General features: G+C 41.8%; 1 protein-coding gene across 1 annotated transcript in view; it reads left to right on the top strand.

Moving 5' to 3' along the window:
* LOC146831305 (cytochrome P450 7A1-like) overlaps window positions 1-21,082 on the top strand; it is a 173,632-nt gene that overhangs the window by 84,742 nt on the left and 67,808 nt on the right. The window contains exon 3 of the mRNA XM_085605570.1: window positions 12,291-12,901. Coding sequence (XP_085461696.1) covers window positions 12,291-12,901 — 611 coding nt within the window. The remainder of the gene's footprint in view (window positions 1-12,290; window positions 12,902-21,082) is intronic.

The following is a 21,082-nucleotide window of genomic DNA, read 5'->3' as shown; positions in this document are numbered from 1 at the left end:
TCAGGGCACCCCAAAATTTAGATCATCCAAATTTTACCTCAAACGGTTTTTCCACTGGTTGATCTTGCACAAAAAGGTACCCTCACCAAAACCAATTTAGCGGAGTAATAAAAGAAATGATTGGGACCACCCAATAATCAAGTTCTAGATAAGAGAAAGTTAAAGAATGTTATCACAACATTTTCAAATTCAAGCAGTGCATAATAAATGTAATGAAGGCTCAATACAGGCTTAAATAGCGTGATCAAAATCAGAATTTATCCTAATTCCGAAATGAGCAGCAAAATCAGATTGGAAACAGCCTTCACCATGAAGGCTGAACAACAAACTGGCATAGATGTGGTAGGGCTCGCAGACAGATGGAAGCAGGAAGAGATCATGGTGAGGTAAGTGGAGTTGGGGTTGTTTTGTGGGCCTGGGGTAGATTTTTAAAGTTGGGATGGGTTGGGGAGGGGATCAGGGTGGTTTTCATGTCTTGGGGTTGCTTTAGGGTTCAGGGCGGGGTCATTTTTAGGGCTTGGGGAAGTTTGGTTTTCAGGGCTTGGGAGGCCATTTTAGGGTTCAGGGTGGGGTCATTTTTAGGGCTTAGGGGTAGTTTATTGTTCAGGGCTTGGGGGACGTTTTTGGGTTCAGGGCAGGGGCTGGGATCATTATACCACTTGGACTTAGGGGGGCAGGGTCGTTTGTAGGGCTTAGGGGGTAGTTTTTAGGGATAATGGGAGGGCGGGATGAAAAGGTTACTAGGGCCAGGGAGGAGTGGGGTAGTTTAGGAACTCAGGCAAAGGGCAGGGGTCGGGGGTAAGACTTACCTATGAATTCTTAACCACGGATATGTATTTAGCAAATATGCCTTAACAACAAATGACTCGTTGTAAAGTCATGCGTGGTAAAGGCATATCCGTGTTTCAGAATTTGGTTGTTTAGCCTTTGTGGAACCGGTATGGGTGGTAAATGCATGCGTGGTTCCATCATACAAACCATACAGATATCAGACAGCATCTCTAGTAAACAGGAGAGTCTTCTGGCTCACCCCCAGAATAAAGGAGTTCTTATACATAATTCCTGCATAACAGAGCGGTAAAATAGCAAGCTCATCATGTTATCATCATAAGATACAGCTCTTTAGCATATCAGCAATTTTAACATCCTTAGCTTGATACATTTTCACTTCCACATTTTAGGAAAGCATCTAGCATCTTCCGTGTTACTGCCTTCCGGAAATGTTCAAGCAGAATATGAAACATTTTATAATGGCACTTCTTTCTAATGAATAAGCCTAATCTACACAGCAGAACTCCATTAGAAGAACCTTGAGGTTGCAATATTTCAGGAACACCAAAAGTTTGGTAAAAGTTTGGGTATTCATGACAGAGTAATACATCATTATATCAGTTTGTCTTAACTCTGTGGAGATTGTGAGGAGGGAAAACTGCACAGGAGAACAAGATTGAATGGGAAAGAGCAGGAGCGAATGACAGAAACTGCATCCACCATGCCCAATATGGCGTTCTCATAAGAATGTGGCTTTGCTAAATTATGTTAAGAAACACACTTCTATTCACCACATTAAACTAGTTTCAACTGTAATCATGTTAACTCATCATTTACATATTGGATCCAGCATAAAATCCAACATAAAATTATTATAGGTTATATATATTTATTGCACTAAAAAATATAGATTCGGAAAAATGCTTCTACAGTCCCCCCCCTTTGATGATTCTATAATCATTAAATCTATCCAGCATCACTTTCTTTCTGCAGTTTTCCCCTGCTATCTTTAGCTGGTTGTAGACACAATCCTCAATATACTGAATCTCCTACTCCTCAAACATTTTCTTCTTTAAACAATTCTTATTATCCTTGTTTCCGTGGTTTGTTAACATGCGCTTCGAACATTTTTGCAAAAAAGAAACAAGATAATTGCACAATTCATTATAATTATTACAGGTGTTAAGATTAGTCTTAACGTACTCCTGCCCAAATTATATATCTATTCACCCACCTTACTAAAAGAAAATTCTTAACTCACTAAATAAGGTAAATAAGGAAAATACAGCTTCCCACAAGCCATGCTCCTTGAAAGATGGAAGTACATGCATGATATTAGTTATCTCAGTAATATAAGAATTAATAACACTTCTATTACCTGGAACGTATGTACAAAACCTCTTTGCCTTGATTGATTTACAAACTCCACCTTCATTTGCCAAGCGAATATCTAATGCTAATCTATTCAGCATTACCATTGTCCCAATAGCAATCATTGCTGCATTTACCTGTTTTAATGCTTCTGCTGTATCTACTGCAAGCTTATCTACTAAAGGAGATAGATGTCTAATTTTCACATCATTTATTACCACACCTATAGAAGGAATCATAACACTTAATATATCTACAACTACCTTTCCTAAACTCAGTGTCACTATTTTCAGGCCAATTGAATTATTCATTTCATCATTTCATTTACACTGTGCATCCATTTCATCATTTCATTTACACCATGAGCTCTAGGAAACACTATAGCAAGATAACAACATCCAGCCTTTCACTGAAGATTGACTTTCCCACAATAAATAATTCCTCATCACCTCATAACTTCTTTCACATTCACTCTCTCCTACATATTCAGCCTTATCACTTTTTGAGGATCTTCTACACACCATACATAATTCACCCCTACATTCTTGCTCCATCCTTAACGTAGGATAAATATTCAACACTCTAAATCCTTTGTCTTCCTTTACCGGTTCCATTATAGCTTTAATGTCTAATTTGTGCAATCCCCCCTAACAATTTATTATATTTAACAACTCTGTTATCTTCAATTATGGATAAATCCTCCAAAGACACATTGATATCTGTTAGATAGGGAGAAAGAAAATCATTATTGTTAAATATAGCAATATACACATTACATAACAAAACATAAGTATTTGGAAGTTACCCATATGTTGATCCCTCACCAGCAGAAGTAGGAAGAAATGTACAAATAACACATCCCTTAACTTTCATAATATTTATGTATTCATCTATCATTTTAGCATAGATATTATCCTGAAATCCACAAACTGTTCTTAATTTTTGGCCAATCCATTAGGCCTGTTTGCCTGCCAAATGTTATAGACTTGATCCTATGCGGTCTCTAGCTTTGCATTCTGCAAGACTACCATTCCGAAATTTTAAAACAAAGAAGAATTCTTCTAATATTCATGACATTTTGCTTTTGTGAATTTATGTAACTGTTGAACACTTCTAATAAAAATATACATACATTTAAACAAATTAATTTTAGGAGTCTCTTCAAAATTTTGCAGGGACCACATCAGTTCCCACCCTTCCCCTCCACCTCTTGGAGGGTGTTAGAGGCCGGGTGAGTAGCAGAGTGGGGGAAAGGTTGCTGATCTGGTGCACAGCTTTTCTAATGTACGGATGAAGTATATTAGTGTGCCCTCAGGGATTACACCTAGATAGGTCACATGCCACCCTAAGGGGTCTATTCGTTGGGTGGGCAGATCTCCACCGCCCGTCTGGCAGTGGTGATCCGCCCGCCATTTTCCACCGCCCCCTACCATTTCCCTCCTGCCAAATTACGATGGCGGTGGGGACTCTGCCAGTTTTCCGCCGGTCGGACAGGCAACCGGGTGGAAAAGGGCTCCAATATGGTGGCGGTGTCTGCAAGACACCGCCATCCATATTAGAATGGGCAGCGGTGAAGGGCTTTCCATGGCGGAGACCCTGCCATGGAAAGCCAGGCAGAGTTCACTTTCGGGGGCCTGTTGCGGGCCCCCAGGGGTTGGGGGTTGGGGGCACACTTGGGGGGTACCCCCCTCCATTTGCATGCACAATGTGCCTGCCACGTTGTGCATCCAAATGCACGACATGCATATATTGTATTGTGGCGGGTGCTGCTTACAGCACCGCCCGCCACAATGCAATATATGTGGGATGCCACCGTGGCATCCTAATTCCCATGGCAGGACCGCCACACCTGTGGCGGCTGGTCCAGTTTCCCGGTACTTTGTCCGCCCGCCATCGTAATAGGCCCCTTAGTGTTTCCTAATGTATATGCAAATATAGAGGTTGAAACAGTAGGCGCCACTGTTTTACTTCACTTCATGTTTCTTGGACACTATTTTCAAATAAACTAAGGCATTCTCTGAGTTATGATTTTAGTTCAACAATGAACCAAGTAAAGCCTAGGGTTTCATGCTGGCATGGGGGGATCTGGCAGAGCACTGTGACATCAGCATCTCACTCATCATTTATTCCATGTAAAACAAAACTATTATAATTATCAGAATACTTTGTCACACAGATAAAGTGATGAAACTAAGCATTCTGTTACTAGAATACACACCTCAGCTTCCTGAGCACACACTCAGTTGTTAGAAGCTTAATCCACACATTTTGGCATGCTGTGTTAGCTGAGCACACATGAAGACTAATTCTGATGTGGGGTGGTCTGTACACATGCTCTTATGAGACCACAATGATGGTTGTGCAAGGCTGTACATGGGACCATGATGGCTGTACTGCTGGCCTTTAATTGCCTTGACCACGGTCCAGCAAGTGTGCACCTTTAGCATGCCATTGCAACACCTTAGTTAATATATTGGTGGCAACTTAAGTACAGTGTTATAAGCTTTATCTGTGTTTGTTATTTTGGCAACTGCTCTTATTGTAGGTGTTTTTGAAGGTCTATGATGTTGCATCCCATAATATCAACAGGCTCAAAGGTCAAATGACAAATTCCTGTGATGTTACTAGGGTCAATGGTCATGTGCGGTCACTTCCTGTGATGTCATGAGACAAGTGTTCAAATAGTGATGTCACTTCCGCTACCCACTGCATTTTGGTGAATTCATGTTCATGCTGTCTGTCTTGCAAGCCTGCAGGTTCTGCTCTCCATTACTGGTATAGCAATCCAAAACTGGTGGCATGTGAATCTCAATGCAGATCGTGTTGATTCATAGGTCTAAATGCCAGCCAGTTAAAGCTGAATACCAATGACTAAGGTGCCTAGCAGTATAGTGACAAAAAAAACAATTACTGGGACCCGCCAGCGCTGTCTGCTGTCACCCTTGCTATTTGCCCTCTCCCTGGAGCATCTTGCGGAATGGATCTGTAAAGACCCAATAATTCGGGGGCTAAGGTGGACCGAAACATGGGAGGACCGCATCTCTTTGCATGCGGACGATGTCCTCCTATATCTAGCCTCCCCAAAGGCGTCGCTTCATATAGTACTTAACATATTCACAACCTTTGGAAATATTAGGGGTACACTATTAATTGGAGTAAGTCCCTCATGTATGTCCTTAGCGGAGATCCTCCTCCCCCGCCCAGGGGATGTCCTATTCAGATAGCAGGAGTGGGCTTCCAGTATCTGCGAATCTTCATTACAACAGATCCTAAAACCTGGTCTGAGCGTAATTTGCTTCCCCCCTGCAGAGACAGAAACGTGATGTTGCGAATTGGAAAGCACTCCCGCTTTCTCTGCTGGGTAGGGCAGTGTTATTTAGAGTGATGTTGTTGCAACATTTCCTGTATGTGTGCAGAACTCCCCGGATTTAGTTCCAGTGAGGTACTTTAAGGAGTTAGATGGCCTCCAAAGGGAATTGCTTTGGGACAGTAGACCCCGTGTAGCCTTGAAAAAACTAGTATTGAGTTGGAACGATGGGGGGGATTGGACTTCCAGATGTTAAAAAATATTATTGGGCTGCCCACTTAGCCGAGATCAACCAATGTACATATCGCCATTGGGATGGCCTGGGTTATAGAATGGACAAATTGCTGCTGCCAGGTGGTAATTACTCCATGGCCCTTTACTCTACGCCCGAAACGGTTTCCCGTACCAGGACTAACTAAGCACGTAGTACATGTTTGGCACATAGCAAACAGAAGCCTGGGGTGGGACCAGAAACTTATGCTCGCTACTACTCTGTGGGATATGGAACAGTTGGGCACCCTGAGAACTTCGAAGGGATTTGACAAGTGGGATCTGATTGGGATCACAAAGATCGGGGACCTATGGAAAAAGGGTGATGTGGTGACATTTGCCTTTCTGCAGCAGAAATATGAGCTAGCAGACCCTGAGTACGTTTGATATCTGCAAGTGCGACATGCGCTCATGTCAGGTCTATCAAAGGGTGCCTCTCTCCCGGAGTCCTTGCCATTGGAAGATAGGTTGCTTGATGGATATTTGCCAACAAAAGCAATATCCCTGACCTACAAAAAGTTGATCAATAATACCTCTGATCCTCTTAGACTGACCAGGGAGCACTGGGAAGGATATGGGCTGGAACTTGATAGTGAGGAATGGCAAGAGGAAGTGGCCTCCCCGCGAGAGGCTGCGATCTCCTCTAGATTGTGCCTGATTCAACTCAAAATCCTCCACAGAGTATTCTTCTCTGGGCCTCAACTCATCAGTATGGGAAGAGTAGATAAGGGACAGTGCAGAAGACAGTGTGGTCAAGTAAGCACAGTCATGCATATAATATGGGAATGTGGGTGCATCCAGGATTACTGGAAAGAGATACATGATTGTATTAGAAAGGTGCTCGAGTTTGACATTAGACCTGAAGCCAAAACGTGCATTTTAAATGTCTGGGAACCCACTGACTTGAATAGAAAAGATCAAACATGGGTCACGTTGGGCCTAATGGTGGCAAAACGAAATATTGCTCAATTGTGGGGAGCTGGTGTATCGCCTAAAATCGAGACCTGGAAGGCAGATATGGACTGGTGTATGGCCAGGGAAAAAATTGTATATGATGCACATGGGTGCCCTAAAAAATGGTCCTCTATATGGAGAAAATGGAATGCTTATCAGGGGATTATATGTGTCCCACCAACTATTCCCTCATTTGAAGAACTGTCTACGCCATAATTGTTGTAACTTATTTTGTATCCTAGTCTGATTTATTGTTAACAACTGTATCTGTGTAATCAATCTTGCATTATGCCACTTTCTGTAACCAGGAATGTGGATACTCAACTGTTTAATAAAAAGATTAAAAAAAATTATGAAACCTTTCTATTTATGAGTTTTTTAGTACCACACACAGAGTATTCAATGCACAGAATTTAGATGCGATGTTGAATCTATAATTTAAATATTTTTGTGAGAGGTGCGAAGTGAGAACTTTGTCAGCTAAGGAAGCTTCCTTATACCTTTGTCCTAACAAGGTAGACTGCAAGATTGCTTAAGGAGTTTAGACTTGATCTTTCAATATTTGGCCTCACCTCGGTGACTGCTATTACAGAGTTGAGAAGTTGATGGTAAATGACTGGTGATTCTGTGGCGGAAAAGGCGGTGAAACTTGAGTTTCATCTGAGACTTTTTCGTACTGGTGAGTGCCTAAAAGCAGCAACATGTTGGTGCTTTCAAAAACATGTGAGAAAGTAAATGCATTTCAACGAAAGTTTCTAAAATACAGCACAAAATCAGAAAGACCGGATTCACAAAATAAAACTTCTTTATTCAGTTGTTCAGACTGCAACACATGATTTGTCTGAAAATGCAGTTTTCAACTCCCCCATGTTCAATGGCCTAGCCACAACATGAGGAGCCGATTTATATATTTGACACTGACAGTCAGCCATGGTCAAGTATGAAGTCTTAACAATATGCGGGACTGGCTACTCCTCTATTCTGGCATTTGCCACTTGGCTCCAGGACGGGACAGAGAATGGGCTGCCATGACACAACTATGAAAGTGTCCCACCTCCTGTCTAACCAATGTCTCCTGCAGTGTGGGTCTGATTTGACCAGTTTTTCCTGGGCTAATGAGGTTTCCCAGTCCAACTGTAGCTGTCATACATATTTTTGACAAGAAGCTAAATCTGTTTTTGCCCATTTCAAAAAGGTAATGTAAATAGTGGGGTGCAAAACTCATGTGCCGCATGAGTGCTGGAGCTCTCAGGGTTGGTCCTTTCCTCCGTTCATTTTTGACTGCACAGGCCTGGAGTTGGAACAAGTGCATACATGATGTGAGTTGCATCAGGTCTGGACTCTCCTAATGGAGTACACATGGCACTGACTGCTTTACGAGTACACCATGCTCGCATCTCACCCCTAGTTGGAATTTGTGTCTCTGTGAGCACCTCACTTTGGTGCATTTTCTCAAATCAAGTCATTTGATCTGGTGTAAATGTAATTCATGTTAGTAAAACGTTTTTACAATTGATCAATATAATAAATCTATGTGGGTCTTGACAGTGTTGGCAACTCATACAAAAGCCAGACAAACACCACCTCTGCGAAGACCAGCAAGATATGGGGACCAGCTGTAGTGCGTTTAGGTGCTTTCAAGCAAGTGCTGCAAAAACTAAAAGCCCAGATATATTTGCTTTAGTCCACTGTAAATCCTACTCTAGCCTCAAGTAGTAGATGGAATATTACATAAATCATTACGAAAAACAACCGGTAAACAACTAACTGGTGGTTAGCACGTGTTTGTGTGTGTGTGAGCACCCACACGCAGAAAACGGTACAGAGCAAGAATATCGATGTATAAATATTGACCTATAGAAATATCGAGGTAAAAATATCGTGGGTAAGAAATTTGATGTAAAAAATAACGTGGTAAAGAATATCGATTGTTAGGTAATTAATATCGATTGCAAAAATATCGAAGTGTTAAATATCATTAACAAGAATATAGTTGTTATAAATATCGATTAATTATTAATGGTATGTATTTTAGTGTTTTGTATTAGAATTGTTAATATTTTTATTATATGTGTTAAAATTTTAGTAGTTAATACTTTTTTTCAACTTTCATTTTGCGTTTTTAGTTCCGTAGCGGGTTGTGGGTTTATAGGGGAATAGGGTGGGAAGTAATTTAATTATTTAGATTTTAATTATTATTTATAGCATTGAATAATTATTTTTCAATTGAATTTTGCGTTTTTAGTTCCTTAGCGGGTTGTGGGTTTATAGGGAAATAGGGTGGGAAGTAATTTAATTATATGAAATGTATTTAATACTTTTTATTTATTCATAATTGTAAAATTGTGATGTTATAGAGTTTTAAAAGTGTAAATTAATTTATTAATAATTGTTGGATCATTAGTTGTTAACATTTTTTAAAATAATTATGTTAATTGTTTAATTAATTTTAAGTGTAAAAGGTGGGAAGTCATTTATTTTTTATTGATGATTTATTAATTATGTGTTAATTAATTTGCATTAATTAATTTGTTAATTAATTTGCATTAATTAATTAGTAATTAGTAATTGTAATTCTGTAATTATGTTTAGTGTGTGTTGTGGATATTATAGTGTTAAACAATGTCTAATTAATCAATGTTTACTTCTTTTTTAATAATAAAAATATATTTAAATTTCAATATTAATTATGTTAATAATGGAAATAAAATGTAATAAAAATGTTGATGTTTATTGTTTTTTATTGGTGTGGTACCCAGCACGTTCCCTACTGTTGCACTCACTGGTGTGGAAATAGTAATTTTTACCCCTCCGCTATCCAACACTTTCCCTACTGTTGCACTCACTGGAGTGGGAATAGTAATTTTTACCCCTCTGCTATCCAACACTTTCCCTACTGCTGCACTCACTGGAGTGGGAATAGTAATTTTTACCCCTCTGCTATCCAACACGTTCCCTAATGCTGCACTCACTGGAGTGAGAATAGTAATTGTTACACCTCCGCTATCCAACACTTTCCCTGCCGTTGCACTCACTGGAGTGGGAATAGTAATTTTTACCCCTCCGCTAACCAGCACTTTCCCTGCTTTTGCACTCACTGGAGTGGGAATAGAAATTGTTACACCTCCGCTATCCAACACTTTCCCTATTGCTGCACTCACTGGAGTGTGAAAAGTAATTTTTACCCCTGAGCTATCCAACACTTTCCCTACTGTTGCACTCACTGGAGTGGGAATAGTAATTTTTACCCCTCTGCTATCCAACACTTTCCCTACTGCTGCACTCACTGGAGTGGGAATAGTAATTTTTACCCCTCTGCTATCCAACACGTTCCCTAATGCTGCACTCACTGGAGTGAGAATAGTAATTGTTACACCTCCGCTATCCAACACTTTCCCTGCCGTTGCACGCACTGGAGTGGGAATAGTAATTTTTACCCCTCCGCTATCCAGCACTTTCCCTGCGTTTGCACTCACTGGAGTGAGAATAGTAATTTTTACCCCTCCGCTATCCAACATTTTCCCTACTGTTGTATTTATTGTGTTGTGAAATGTATTTTAAATATTTATTTTAATAGTTTAATGTGTTAATTAATTATAGAATGTTTTATTTTATTTAAAATTATTCATATATGCATTTATTTTATTTTCATATAATTTAAAAAGTTTATAAATTAAGTAGAGATAATAGTTAATAAAATGTTTTTAAGTAAATAAATGTACATGTACAAATTTGTGTGTGTTTAAATTTTATTTAATTAAGTTTATTTCTTATATTTATTTAAAATATATCTTAAATGTAATTTATTTTGTTAAAAATATTCATATTATGTAATATATTTTAATTCATATATCTTTTTTTGTCGATATTTTTTACATATAGATTTTTTACTTCGATATTTTTGTCTCAATATTATTGTAGTTAACTGTTTAAATATAGGGAGTCGATATTTTTGTATTCGATATTTTCACCTTGATATTATTGTAAACTATATTTTTTACATCGATATTTAATTAGGGAACCGCAGAAAACATACAATGTGAGAAATGTTTAAAAATTAGCATTTTATACTGGAAGGAGGTTCTTCCAGTGCAGATCCTATGCTAGATAGCGCGCAGTTACCACTTCACCATTGTGTAAAAATGTGCATGGCGCTAGGCAGCCTGATTGTGTGCTAGGGATAGTGAGCAGCAGCAGGTGATCTTTCACTAAATATGTCTCTGTGGTATTTTCTCTCTTTTGTACATCTTTGATTGCTGTGATGCATTGTACTAAAAATAAATCTGACCGTAATACAAATGTTGGGGGTTCCTGGGTTTTAATAGAGCATACCTAAATGGGTGTTGTTCCTGTTTTGTTATGGCTACATGCACATGCAGGAAAGCTCTACTTCTCCTGTAGGTCAAGACATCCCAGTAGGCTGGACACAACAAAGGATAATTTCTGAGATGTTCCCAAGGCATACTGGGTGTACATCTCACTGTTGAGGAGTTCACACCCCTCACCCACAAAATACCTTCAAGTACCAGCAAAAAGAAAAAACTCTTGTTCCACAGCCAGAAACCTTTTTTCCATTGCCATACTAAACCAGATAGTTCCTATTCCGATACAACTGCGTCACAATCTGCAAACTCTGCGTTTAACTGCTTAATGCGTCTCACTCATTGTTTTACTTTTGTGATAATTCTCGGGGACGATAAGGCCTGGAAATCGAGAACTTTGTATATCCTCTTAATTCACTAAGTGGAAACAGTCGGCTAACTCCCAAAAGGATTTATGAGTGTGAGATATAATACTACTATAGGAATGCTCTTTTATGTACTCTTACATACCTTTGTGTAATAACCACAAAAACCTCCCTCTCCTTATTAGTAAAAGTGTAACAAGTGCAGTCTTTTCAATTTTACTAATTGTACAGGAATACTCCATGAATATTCCCATTGTTTTCCAATGTTAGATCTATTGGGGTTAATTTACAAAGGTGTGTAAGAGTTTGTAAAAGATTACTATGGGAGTGCTACCTTACACCCTCCAAAATACCTTTGTGAATATGCCCCAATATTTTCATCTATCTACATACTCATGGTATACACTTGTAATACTGAGTGAACTTTATTTCATAATCAGTGTGCAACTTCCAGTTTTAATACAAGCTCTCTTGTGGGGATTTTGTTCAGAACATAATGAAATTCTCTTCTCAGTACCCTAGAAGGGCTCTTCCTAGTTGCAGGACCTCAATTCTAATCAGCGATGTATTTCTTAATTTTAAAAATTATACTGCATCTGATGTAACTGTGAGAGTATGTAGGCCTCTTCCGATTTTCTCTACATAATGTTTTCTAAATAAGACCAATGGACCTCAATAAAAGGTCATAATTACCATGTCCATTCGCACCTTGTTCTTAACAGGGTGCCCTCCAGATGTCTCCCTGCTTCACCTTTGTCTCCTTATCTATGTTATGCTTGGTTATGCTCATTCTCAACCCGCACACCTGCATTCGCTCAAACACACATGGTACATGCCACACCACACACACCACTGACACAAATTATTCTACTATCATGGAAAAGTCTATATTGGTTCTGTTGTAAATAACATCACATTATTTGATGGCAGGCTTTTGGACACAACAGCATGGATCCTAGAGATGGATATACAACTGAAAACGTACACCAGACGTTCATCAAAACATTGCAGGGGGATTCGCTTGGGTCACTCATCGAAAACATGATGAAGAACCTTCAACTTGTCATGCTGCAATCAAACACACCGAAAGTTGCTTCCAGAGGGTGGCAAACTGACGGGGTCTATGCCTTTTGCTACAGAGTGATGTTTGAATCTGGTTATTTGACCCTTTTTGGCAAGGAGATGAGTTCTCAAGGAGATAAGAATGCCTCCAGACTAGAAGCACAGAGGGCAGTTATCCACAACACCCTTGAAAATTTCAAGGAATTTGATAAAATATTCCCAGTACTCGTTGCCGGTCTCCCAATCCATGTTTTCAAGACAGCCTACAGTGCTCGGGAAAAGCTGGCAGAAGGCCTGCTTCATGAGAACCTGAGGAAAAGGGCCAACATGTCAGATCTAATATCACTCCGAATGTTCTTGAATGACACTCTCTCCACATTTGATGATATGGGAAAAGCAAAAACGCACCTGTCATTGTTGTGGGCTTCTCTAGCCAACACTCTGCCCGCCACTTTCTGGAGTCTTTTCTACACTATAAGGTAAGCAATTATCTACTAGCTGAGGCAAGATATTACAAATGATGGGAACATTTACATTGATCGCTGCTCATATTTTCCTTCCAAAGATGTGGCCATTTTATGTAATGTCATTGCATGTCTGATTTGTCATCAGATGATCTTTACAAATTATAAGCCAGTTTATCAAAATAGAATTTGCACTGGTTGTCCCTGTACCATTCTATTTTTTCAAAGAAAATGTATGTGTTTAGAATTGTGATACATTGTATGAAAGGGTGCAAGAATACACCAGAGTCGAGCCAGGCGCGGTGGCGCGCGCCCTGTGTCCCTGCCGCTGGGGCTGGCCGAGCTAGTGACCTCCAGAGGTAGGCAGGTGTTCGAGTCCCCTAAGACCAATGATGGTGTCACAATAGAAGAGTACACAAGGGTCGAGTTAAGGTAAGAAGTAGCATTGATCTAAGGGGGAGTCATGCATTAATATTGACATAATGAAGGTCGATCAATTAATAATTTGTCTCTTGTTGATGTTTACGTTACTGCAGTACTACCTAGTGCTCTTTCCACTAGGATCTATGATAGATGATTAACTTGAAACTTGGGAAAGGAAAAATGGGGAAGGAAGGAGCAAAGTGTGCCCTGGTCTATGGAGTTCTATGTGAGACTGGGATTGGTCTCCATCATAGTAGTGACAGAGCAGAACATTTTAGACTATGTTAACCTTACACGGATGCTAAAATATATTTTGACAATAACGTAGAGAATGCTTCACAAAAACAAAACTGTAGGAAAATGTGCATTTCTTAAATGTGTAAAAATAAACCTGCAGCTTATTAGTCGGTAGAAAGCTCCCATTTTCATTGTGCTAACATGACTAGGCCTAAATATTTTTTCTTTTTCTCCTTATCTTTCTCTTTAACAAAATAATGCCATTTAGACCTGCTGATTTATTCCAATATTTAGCTGTAACACCGGTCATAGTCAGAAAATGTGATGTTTCAAGAAAATGTATTTCTTTCTTTCCTTACACCATATGAATTCATTGTATTAGATCAAGCCATCTGCTATGTGCCGCTGTATTCTTTATGCCAATTCATAGCTACTGCTGTGATTAATTTCCTTCTAACGTGGATTGACAATTGCTACTACAAATGACGGGGAATTCGTTGAGTTTCCAGAACTGCTCTGAAGGAGGAGTTTGCTTTCTCTCTACTAGTAGCTTGATGCTCCGAATCCTTGCTCTTTTCCACGGAAACTCTGTTTAAACATTACTCAAAGTGTGTTGGCAAAATAAATCACTTGATGAAATTCTGAGAAATGCTAAATACTGCAGCGAAGAATTAGACATGAAGCAGAAAATGATAAAAGAGAAATTCATGATGGCACAAATGAAGCTGGCTCAGTAAGGTTTTCAGAACCCTTCCTTTTCAGGAAATCAAGGAAACGTGCAAGGAGGTGCTGTCTCACAGCCTGGTTTCCATGGAAATCAAGGAGGAATGAATGTGTCACAGGGTAGAGGTATTCCTGTGGATACAGAATTTGGATTAGAGATTGCTGCTATGAAAAAGGTTACTGCCTGTCACATCTGTCATAGAATTGGACATTGGAAGAGGGAATGTTAAGATAATCCTGATAATGCAGGGGGAAATGTACACGTGCAACAAGATATGCAGGCACAAAATGTGCCTGCATAGCAAATGCCAATGCAGGGACAGGCTCCAATGATGCCTGTTGCACCTGCACCAATGGGAAAGCCCAGGTTAAATCTAAATCAAATGCCAAAATGGATACCAATCCATTTCAGAATGCTATGCCAAAATGGCAGAATCCAAACTAGAATGCATTGCAACAATTCCCTTTATTTGAAAATGATGGTTCCGGTTCTGATAATTCCCAATGACAGTCCCTGAGAGAGGAGGAAGATTGCATACTTGGAGCAGTCTTAGAGGTAGACCAGGGTGTCCCCTATGTAGACGCCGACGTTTATGGCCACCCCATATCATTTCTCACTGTTAGAACAATGGAAGTCCCAGACCCACCTCTCTCGGTGCATACTATACAAGTTGAGGGAGTTACCAATAAACAAGTCATCAACCTAATTTCAGAGAAAGTGCCAGGAAAAAAAGCCTAATATAGGGAAAAACACCAATTTATGGTTTGTGATCAGAGCTCTGTGAATCTGTTAGGGAGAGATTGCTGTGCAAGTTAGTTTGTACCATTTATTGTACGCCAGATGTTGTGGCTTTCCAGACCCATGATCAGGATGTAGATTTCAAGATGATCAGACAGCAGACTGAAACAGGAATGTTCCCTTTGCTGAACCTTAACGAATTACCAGAGGATTTGAGAGAAACAGTGAATACAGAAGTTTGGTATTTTACGGGGAAAGAGATTGAACTTATTAAATGTGTGGAACTAGTCCGAGTCACTGTTAAGACAAATGCTGTTTATCCTAGAATGCCACCATATCATTTGACACTTGAAACAATTGCAGAAATAAAGCTAGTGATAAATGAAATGTTACAGAAAGGGATCTTGAGAGAATTGATTGGAAGTCCATGTAATTCTCCAGTCATGGGCTTACAGAAACCCAAAGGAAAGTTTAAAATAGTGCAGGTTTTGAGGAAGATGAACAAGATTGCAGTGCCCTGTTGTACTGTGGCACCGAATCCAGCTACTATACTGTTTCAAATTCCATGTACTGCAGAATGGTTTACAGTTATTGACCCTGTGTCAGAATTTCTTCTCAGTTCCATTGCACAAAGAAAACCAGCTTATTTTTTCATTTTTCTTTCAAAAGAATGTATTAACATGGGGTTGGGTCCCACAAGGGTACACAGAAAGTTTATCCATCTTTAACCAGATTTTGAAAAGAAATCTGGAGACCCTGAAAATGCCATACAATTCCATCATTATTCAATATATATACGGTTTGCCTGTAGCATCAGCAACACAAGATTCATGTAAGCATGACACTATTGGGCTTTTGAATCACCTGGCTGAAAATGAACACAATGGGGCATGTTTACAAGAAATAATGCATTGCTGCGCCAAGGCAACAATGCTTAAAAAAAAACAGACTCCTCGGTATGACCGAATCTTGCACCATGGAAGCGTTATATTTACAGCATGGCGCACTGTGACATAAGGTACTATTCTATGTAAAAAAAAGTGATGTTTCCTGTCCACTGCTTGGCAAGGAAATCTCATGCTACTGCTGCAAAATTGACGCTGGACTGATTAGCGTCCCCTAAAGAAATGCAAACTGTCTTAGCGTCACTCTTGAGCTCCTAAACCAGGAAAAAAGTTTAAGAAAGGCTGCATTTTTTTTAAAAAAATGGCAATCCTTACCAGAAGCAGCCACGGAGGAAAGAGCAGAGAGCAGAGCCCAGGACAACAGTCCCAGCAACCCTAGTACTTGCCAGGATGTCCAGACAGACTCCAAGGGGAAGAGGAAATGAAACTTCAGTGAGGAGGAGAATGACATCCTGATTAAGTCTGGGTGGAGTTCACAGAGTTTCACTGTGTGAAACTCTGGAAAGTGACAAAATAACTCCATCAAGCTACGCAAAGTTCTGCGAGCAGCAGAGTGCATTACCTGATGCCATTCACACAGATCTTTAGCGCTGGGTGTTTGTTCTGCACTGTAAAATCAGTAGAAGTTCTATTTGAGCAGCAGCTTCCTCAACGCAAGCGTTAACAACCATCCGCTACCACCTGCATTGAGAAATCTCGCTGGAAAGCAGTCTAGCATTGGATTTTCCTCGCTTGTGCCAACTTACTATTGGTGAGCCCAAGTGGGGCAAAAACTCAGCAGAGCTGAGTTTTTTGGAACTCCGCGAGCTCCGCAGAGTGTGAAAAACTCCACGAACGGAGCAGAGTTCACCGCCCATATTTAATCCTTATCACTGGGGTGACGGAGCACCAACATCAGCTCTTTGCCACCTCAAAATTTCCATTGGAGAGGAAAGAGGCCATATGGCAGCCAATTGTGGAGAAGTTCAACAGTGTGGGAAAAGCAAAGAGGCAGTGACTGACTGCAAAAAATGCTGGCATGATTGCAAGCGCAAGACAAAGGAGAAACTGGCCAACAACCTCAAAGCAGCCATGCAGACTAGAGGAGGAGACCTGGAGCCTCAAGAAAAGCTGGGTCCCTTGGAGGAGCGGGTGGCAGCTGTCATCCCATCTGAGTTGGTGACAGGAGTCCCAGTACACAACAGTGCTGGCTTTGATGAACCACAAGGCCTACAGGGTAAGTCACAACAAGGACCAATGTAGGTAACTAGGTTACGTCGTAAGGTTGCAGGCAGCTATGTCCAGCGCTGCCAAGTTGCACAGGTACATGTGTGATGTGCTGCTCCAGTCGGGGTTTTATCATTGAATTCTGGGACTTGTAGTCTTGTTTATTGTATCAAAAAACAGGACTATAAATCCCACAATTAAAAAAAACAAAAACAAAGTGGAGGGCACAGCACGCACAAACCTGGGAAACATGGCAGCTATGTATATCCCAGCACTCCACAGCACTGTCTGCAGACCAAAGGGTAGTATGCACGCTCATCTATGGTTAAACATCAAATAACTGTAAATCTCACTGCCCACTTACACATTGCACAGCACAGTTACACATCGGATGATGGGGGAGACATCCCAGGGCATACAGCTAAGTTGATGTGCTGTGTTGCGTGAAAGGGCTAGGACAGGAATGGGCCATAAATGGGAATGTGGAGCCTTTTTACACTTTCCTAGCACTGATGGACTTCATGCAGCCTACCAGCAACACAGTCACCCTTGCACCATGGTGCATGTGTGCCGACATCATAAGGAGATACGTTTAGGTGCAGGTGGGAATAGATTCCGGCACTCCCTCACATATTTATCTCATCATTCTGGAATGCTCAGTGATGAATGGTGACAAGAGCAATATACCTTGTTTACAAACTTGGGAACCCGGTGATTGCATGCAATCCATGGGTGGAAAAATGGGAATGGGCATGCCCCACCCCCTGGACCAGTTTCCCTTCAGAAGTGTTACGCAATGCTTCACAAGACAATGACTTGCATGACCTTTGTTTCTATCTCTCACAGGGCAGTGCAGATTGTCCCTTGCCTGACTTTGGATTTTACTGATGTAAATCTATGTTATGGATGTGGACAACAGTGATGCAAACATTACAAAATTTGTAATGAAATATCGGTGTGAGGGCTCCGAAGTGGTTGACTATAGGACATTGAGATACAAGGCTCCTACCTCACAGGAAAGTAACACTTTCAAAATGTGGGTGGCACAGCATTCTCACTGATGCTGATGGTGCAATTCTAGTTCACCAGGCATGCCTTGGTGTTACCTCCTAAATATTGAGGACAGAAAGGCAGCATAACACACACCATTACTACACTCTACATCAACAAAATGTTGCATGTGTGTACCAATGGACAATGTTCACATGCAACACTCATGCACTTTGATACTGAGACAGTTAATGAGCCTCACTGGAACTTGACATAGTCCCAAACTTGCCAGCCACCCCCAGTAGAGCCAGAACAAAGATGTATGAATTGATATGACCTTGACTCATCTGTTTCTATATGTCCTGCCTTCTGCTGCTCATATGATCATGTAGAACTATTCCATGAATGGTTTATGTGCAGGGACGTGTTGACAGAAATGAAATTCAAATTGACAACAGATTGGGGGGAGGTATGGGGCTTTTATACAGGCCTAAGTTGGCATCCATAAATTAGCATGAGTCATCCAGATTTTCCATGGGGATTAGCCGGCAAGACTGCACCCACAAGGCCCCTTCAATGCACACATTACACAGAGTGAGACTAGGTAGCTTCTCAGGGTGCCTTCCTTTTATCTGCAGCCATGAGTCCAGGATGAGCCAGACAGGTTCAGTTTGCATGGCCTAATGGAAATTGTTGAGAGACTTGTGCCACCAGATGGTCCAAGAGTGGTGTGACACCAGCGTCACCAGCCTATGGTACCTAGGCCCATATCTGTATAAATTGCTATCCTAGGATGTTTTGTGGTTTCAGTATACCCACTCAGGGAGTGACCGACTGTGTCTGGTTCAGCCACTGGACAGTGTAAGTGGCATGCGGGGGACAAACTGATGGTCTACATTTGCTATGTATGTGTGATTGCATTAATGACCCATGTTTATATGTGCAGAACAGCGGTTAACAGAAAGCCTGCACACACACCAACCATATCATTTTGTGCTACATAAACATCAGCTGCATGGCTCTGTATCTTTAAGGATATGGCACATTCACATTGCAAATGCGCATTGTTTTTCATCACAAGTTTAGCCTATGATTTGGTGATCACAATGCCAGCTTGTCTAGCCACAGCTAGTCAGGTTTAGTCCAATCATGAATATGTTTGAGATTGGCACCCATCACAGTATGTTTCTATATTGTGTGGTCACTTGAAGTATGGATGTGGGTATGCATTCACAGAGTGTCATCTGTCCCATTTAGGCCTAGAAGGAAACACTACCATGTTTACGGATCACTGGCATAATATCGACAGACAAAATATCGACATACCAAAATATCGGCACTGAAATATCGATAACACTATTATCGACGTGCAATACTTATTTGAAAAAATACACAAATATCGAAACCGTATTATCGTCAATAAAAATTATCGTTCTAAACATTATTGAACGCACAAATGTCATAAAAGAAAATATCGACATTTCTTTAAAATAATACAAAGGTGCCAATTCCGATCCGTCAAAAAAATTTACCGTCCGACTCGTATCCGTATTTTTTTACGTACGAATCGTACAAGTACCGTACAAACGGCCAAGTAAGATTCGGACGTGAAAAATACCTACGAATAGCGTCGGGAAAAGTCTACAAGAGGGAGTCGGAACTTTTTACGTCCGAATGGCCTCGTGAAAAGTGTACAAGAGGGAGCCGGACATTTTTACGTGCAAATCGTAAAACAAAAGTCCGAACGCGCAAGTACGATTCGTACCGGCCGTCCGAATACACAACCGCATGTAAAAGGCCCCGTACGGAGCCAACGCAGTAGCACACATGTACATGGGTAAACTTGTGCCCGTGTACGAGCCGTACAGCCCCCCCACCCCCCAATATGTCAGCACCATACACCCCCCTGTCCGCACTGTACCCCAGGCCCGCACGCGTACGCGCCGTACCCCCCCCAGTATGTGCCGTACCCCTGCATGTACGCGCCGTACCCCCATGTACGTGGGTACCTCTGGCCCGCACCTGTATGCGCCGTACCCCCGCAAGTACGTGCCGTACCCCCCCCATGTACGCGGGTACCCCTGGCCCGCACCTGTACGCGCCATACCACCGCATGTACGCGCCGTACCCCCGCATGTACGTGCCGTACCCCCCATCTACGCGGGTACTCCAGGCCCACACCTGTATGCGCCGTACCCCCACCACCCCAGGCCCGCACCTGTACGCACCGTACCCCCGCATGTACGCGCCGTACCCCTCCATGTACGCGGGTACGCCAGGCCCGCACCTGTACGCGCCGTACCCCCACCGCCCCAGGCCCGCACCTGTACGCACCGTACCCCCACCGCCCCAGGCCCGCACCTGTATGCGCCGTACCCCCACCGCCCCAGGCCCGCACCTGTACGCGCCGTACCCCCACATGTACGCGCAGTACCACCCCCATGTACACGGGTACCCCAGGCCCGCACCTGTACGCGCTGTACCCCCACTGCCCCAGGGTCGCACCTGTACGCGCAGTACCCCCACTGCCCCAGGCCCGCACCTGTATGCGCCGTACCCCCACCGCATGTACGCGCAGCACCCCAACCCCATACCCCAGCACCCTCACCCAGCATCGCGTATGTACGGACCGTACCTAAGCGAAAAATACTCGTACAGAACCAGGACACTGTAAAACAGCACAAGGAGGGTCAATTCGACTCGCACAACACCACAAAACACGTCTACATGACAAAATACATCTCAAAGACTGACCTGGCACATCCAAACAGGCACACAGAGGCCCAAACTCACAACCACCTCTTATAACACACCCACCAAAATTCAAACACAGCCACACCCAAAAATGGACCAATAAAAAGGGCCCACACACACAACCCATGAGCCTTTGCAACAGACCCACTGCTGCCAGACCCCACACACAGACAACTGCACCTTACTGACCCCTTCACTACACCTTAACTCACACACCTT

This window comes from Triturus cristatus, chromosome 5_1 (assembly GCF_964204655.1).
Source record: "Triturus cristatus chromosome 5_1, aTriCri1.1, whole genome shotgun sequence".
NCBI classification, from domain to species: domain Eukaryota; kingdom Metazoa; phylum Chordata; class Amphibia; order Caudata; family Salamandridae; genus Triturus; species Triturus cristatus.
This window is presented reverse-complemented; position numbering and strand designations above follow the sequence as displayed.